Source organism: Branchiostoma floridae, chromosome 10 (assembly GCF_000003815.2).
Source record: "Branchiostoma floridae strain S238N-H82 chromosome 10, Bfl_VNyyK, whole genome shotgun sequence".
Taxonomy (NCBI): Eukaryota; Metazoa; Chordata; class Leptocardii; order Amphioxiformes; family Branchiostomatidae; genus Branchiostoma; species Branchiostoma floridae.
Genome location: NC_049988.1, coordinates 15,476,242 through 15,481,169, shown reverse-complemented (window position 1 = coordinate 15,481,169; position 4,928 = coordinate 15,476,242). Strand labels below are relative to the sequence as shown.

The following is a 4,928-nucleotide window of genomic DNA, read 5'->3' as shown; positions in this document are numbered from 1 at the left end:
CGCTAGATGTGAGGACATATGTGTACGTTGACCCCTGCCAGTGCCTTGTTCAAGTACACCAAACAAACGCATACATGGCGTTGTGTAGACTTTGGATTCCAGAATTCAAAATGGGGTGCCGTACTAGTATACATTGTTCTCTCGCCCTGTTCCTGATTGTATCGGCGCTGTCGCCTGTCGTCTTAAGTCAAAAGGTGGACATTCCATGTCTCCTTGAGCACTGTGGTGTACAGATGTACGAATGTGTCGCCAACACGACATGTCGGGACGCTCTCACCTGCTTTAGTGACTGCGGTACCAACCAAAGCTGCCCCATGGAATGTCTCTACTCGTACGGGTAAGCATTGGCAGCATATATGTGCCCGCGCGAGTGTGTGTGTGTGTGTGTGTGTGTGTGTGTGTGTGTGTGTGTGTGTGCGTGTCTGTGTGTGTGCGCGTGTGTGTGTGTGTGTGTGCGCGCGCGCGCGCGCGTGTGTGTGTGTGTGTATGTATGTGTGCGTGTGTGTGTGTGTGCGTGCGTGTGTGTGTATGTGTGCGTGTGTGTGTATGTGTGCGTGTGTGTGTGTGTGTACATGTGTGTGCGTGTGTGTGTGTGTGTGTGTGTGTGTGTGTCCGTGCTTGTGTGAGCGGAAAAGGGAGAGAGTGAGTGAGGGGTGTGTGTCCATGCTTTTGTTGGTGGGAGGGACCTTTGTGTAAAAGTTATGCCAGTGTGTGGACGAAAGAGAGCGAAGTAAAAAAAAGGAGGGAACGGGCATTGGGGTTTTGTTAAATCCCGCGCAACAAAAATTCACATATACATGACGTATATCATTGTATAGTTTCCCACGATAAAACAAGTTCATCCAACCGTTCTTGAGTTATCTTGTTGGTAATAACGTATATCATACAAGTCACGATACGTTATACGTTGCTTTGGTTCAGATACGAGGATCCACCTTTCACCAAATTCTTCACCTGTGCGACTGTCCAACACACGTGCTTCACGCGATCGTCTTCCTTCAGCTGTACCAAGCCTCAAAACCTGGCACACAACTTCACTTTCAATATGGTAAGAAATATTAAATATTAGCAAAAAGGATGGATAAGATAAAAGAACACTTTGGTAAATGGGGGAAAATAGCTTTATCGTTAAAACAGTGAATAGTGAATAACATATATACAACTTCTGTTTATCATTTCCTTGTTATATACAAATATGTACACTGCTATAAGTTATCCTCATTGTTTTCTGGTTTTATTTATCTTTTGTGTCCTACATGTACTTTCAGTATTATCGCTCTATGTATGATATGTGTATCTTGTGTTTGAAAAATCAATAAAAAGTTATATATAAAAAAAGAAATATTAATCTCCAAGCAGATGTAGATAGGTAAAATCGTAACATTTATGAAGCTCACCTACGATTTTCAAAATGAAATGTTGCTTAGCCCTTTAACTTTTCAGCTGAAAGGACTGTGGTACACCGTGCGGGGGGACCCGGCAACGCTCACAGACTGCTACGGCTGTTATTCTTTCCTGTACGAACCCTATCAACATGGTTTCACCCTCACAAACACCTTCGACGCGAATGTGGTTAACGGTAAGCAAACTATTCTCATGGCAATGTATTCGAGTTTCCATTCTTTTGCTTCCAAGAGGACACCTATAATGGATTTGTATTTGATTTGGTAGATGGGTAGCTATTGAGGTCCAGACAAAATATGGCGATTTTGGGTCCCCCAAGCAGCGTTTTCAGGTACTGCAACGTTCCACACTGACACCCCCGATCCTGAAAGCCAGGACGATTGACCCTTGAATAATTTCCAAGCAGACGTGTCAGCTGGTAGCCTGAGTATCATCCTCCGTAGTAACCGCTGGCTACGTAGGATGATACTCAGGCTAGTCAGCTGGATGAAAAAAGAGATTCTGAAGATTTTGGCCAACCAAGTTGTCATGTGGTCTCAGTCAGTCTTTTGCAGTCTATCCAGCTATCCGCCGGCCGGTCAGTTCACTCCTAGGTCAATTAATTCCTACTAGTCTTTTATTCTTGACTTGGCCAAAGTCATCCCTTATTACTATCGGCCAGGCCGGAATCTAGAGACTATTATAGTAGGGAGATACCTGGAATAAGGGAAGAAGGGGAGGATCACTAACATCTGTCATGGCTAGGGATATATGGCACTAACAAGTTCACAAAACTCTCCAGAAGCATAGTAGATTTCTTGTTTGTTCTTGTCTATATTAATTTTATTGATATGGCTTTTTCATCCTCTTAACTGTTCTCATACCTCTCAAAAAAGTAATAGCTATAGCTAGACCTGCGGCCCCATTTTTACGTATGAAAGTAACCACCACGAATGTACATCTGACACGGTTGAATTTATCCCAAGGAAAAACCCGACGCATCAAGGTCCAGCTGACGGAAGAGCCGACACCAAACCCGGCGATCTGGAAGTCTACCGGCTCGGCGTTGGGAGTGAAGGGACTGATGGAATTGAGTGAGGAGTGGCGAGCCGTTGCCTTGACGACCAGCGGGGACACCTTTCTTACATACTATTGTGGGGAGTCCACGATCTCAGGGTACTACGAGGGCGTGATGCTGTTCTCTCGTTCCCAGACCCTTTCGAGCGCCGAGTACCAAGCGGCCAAGACAGCCGCAGTCGCTCATGGCTACGACTTGGACAAGTTCTGTGCTCCAAACCAGCTCAATTGTACCAAGTAAAGAAAGAAAAGCTGCGGTCGTAGCCGTAACCACTGTATCCAATAATGCAAACACAGTATTCAATTTCTATCGACAGGGCCCGGTCCTTTGATCGCCAACTGATGGTATTCTTGGAATTGTCGTGCATGTGTCATGCAAATTGTTAGATGTCTTTTTACGGAAAAAAAGTTTTCATAGATCTTTGTCGGCAGTTAATTTTGTCACAGCCTTCTTGAAAATTCTACGGCACAAAATCGTACTTCGACAGCTTCAACGAATTTGACCGGTCGACCGCGCCGCAACACATTGCACAATTCGGACTCTATTATAGTAGACAGACTAGTTAGCCTAATAAGGTAGCCTCTAATTAACGTAACACAAACAGTCCGGAAACATGGTTTTGGTCGCCTATATCTCTAACTTTGTTGCTTTATATACAGACAATTCATTTGGTCGCTTACGGTTCACAGAGTGACATGGGAAGTTTGCTATTGTCAACTTCGCTCTGAGGAGTTGGTAATTTGTAAATAATGAAGTACTAAACGCTTTACCCTGTTTACAACCTGGACTATTCAAACAAATCGCGTAATTGAAAGAAGAGAATGGGGTTACGACGTCCTTTGAGAAATTTCACACTTGCTGTAACGACTTAGTTCCCGCCTTTTCACGCCTAGTAGTAGTACAGTCATACAGTGTATTACAGCACAGTTTCACACCTAGCAAATGAAAAGATGGGTCTTATATACTGATCCAAACAAAAGAATTACGATAAGACACGCTTAAGACAGACAACTGAGAGGAAGTACCTGAGGCTATTCAGCTGTCGGGTTACTTGAAGAATTTGCTCACGTGGGTTTTAATGCCACCTACGCGGAAGGATTGTCACAGGTGCTGTTCTCTCACGGGGAAAATATCAAGGAACATAGAGCTATAGACAAGTATGATGGCAAAAATAGGATGGAAACTTGACAAATTCAGTACAATATACGTTGTGAAAAAATCTAAAGATGGACATGTTTAGAAAACAGACAGTGGAGAATCAGTTCAGGAGGAATTTGTACAATCATACTTTATAAAGTCTTAAAAGAAAACATTGTTACAACAGTAAGTTAAAACCATTTTCTCCTTGGAAATAGTAAAAAAGGGACGTCTTCTTCTATAAAAGTAGAACAGGTAACGCGGCAATTTCAAAGTTTGGTAACATGAAACCCCGGAAGATACTAATCATATGGCGCTTATAAGGACAAAAGTAGGTAACTATCAAATGACCGAGGACACACACTCACAGGGATAAGAATAGAAAATATTTCCGTTTTCCTTTTGAAATCACATTCTATATAACCTTGTTTGAGATCTCTGCTAGAATGTCATATTCAATCCAAATCAATGTTATAGATTATCTTCTAATCCTTTGACACCTCTGTCTCCTCATAGCTACTGAAGGCACACTGATAACAATATTTCTTTAACATGTTTTGAGTAGATTTGGAAGAACTCATTACCTTTCAAAAGAATTGTCAGTACGTTGCTTTGACATCAAGTCATTAGAGTAGCAAAATGTCCTTTACAATAGAAAACAGCTTGATCATAATATGGATAACAATTTTTAGTTCTGAGTATCCTTATGTTGGTACAGATACTTGCTTAAGCTTGTTAGTTTAAGAGTACGATTCAAAATCGGTTACATCACACAGAAAAGCGCTAACCTTGTCCAGTCTACGAATCAACAGTCACAAATCAGGACTTACCTGTTACTGTTAGAAGCACAACGATCACACAGACGTTCATCCTCGCTGTCTTCATTGCGACCATCGTGTAGTAACTCTGGGTCTGTTTTAAGAGGTGTTTTGCTGACCGTACCTACAAACTTCGTGCCAACGCGGACTCCACCGCCCACAAACTGCGAGCGTCGCATGTGAGATCACTCTGAAGACCCAGGAAGTCGGATCAACATACCGATCTGCGTGTTTTCGACCAACCTCAGGTGGCCTAAGAACAAGTTCTTCTTGTCCCAGGCCTCCCTCGTGGGAGGATTTGAGCAATTATAGGACAGAAGCCTACAGGTAAGAACGGTCCAACAGGAAGGAAGGGCTCAACGAGACAATTAATTACCTCTGGTTCTGATTATCACATTTTTAGAGCTTCAAATTTTGAGAAGACAAGTATATCGCTTTGTCGTAGGTGTCAACAATCTCGAAGCAGATCCTACGGTAGCATAAGAATTAGTATCAAAAGCTTCAGGAGGTAG

General features: G+C 42.8%; 1 protein-coding gene across 1 annotated transcript in view; it reads right to left on the bottom strand.

The window, feature by feature from the left end:
- The window catches only part of LOC118425132, an 11,483-nt gene extending 6,769 nt beyond the window's left edge, over nt 1-4,714 (bottom strand). The window contains exon 1 of the mRNA XM_035833953.1: nt 4,429-4,714. Coding sequence (XP_035689846.1) covers nt 4,429-4,492 — 64 coding nt within the window. The 5' untranslated portion in view covers nt 4,493-4,714. The remainder of the gene's footprint in view (nt 1-4,428) is intronic.
- Nucleotides 4,715-4,928: the final 214 nt, after the last annotated feature.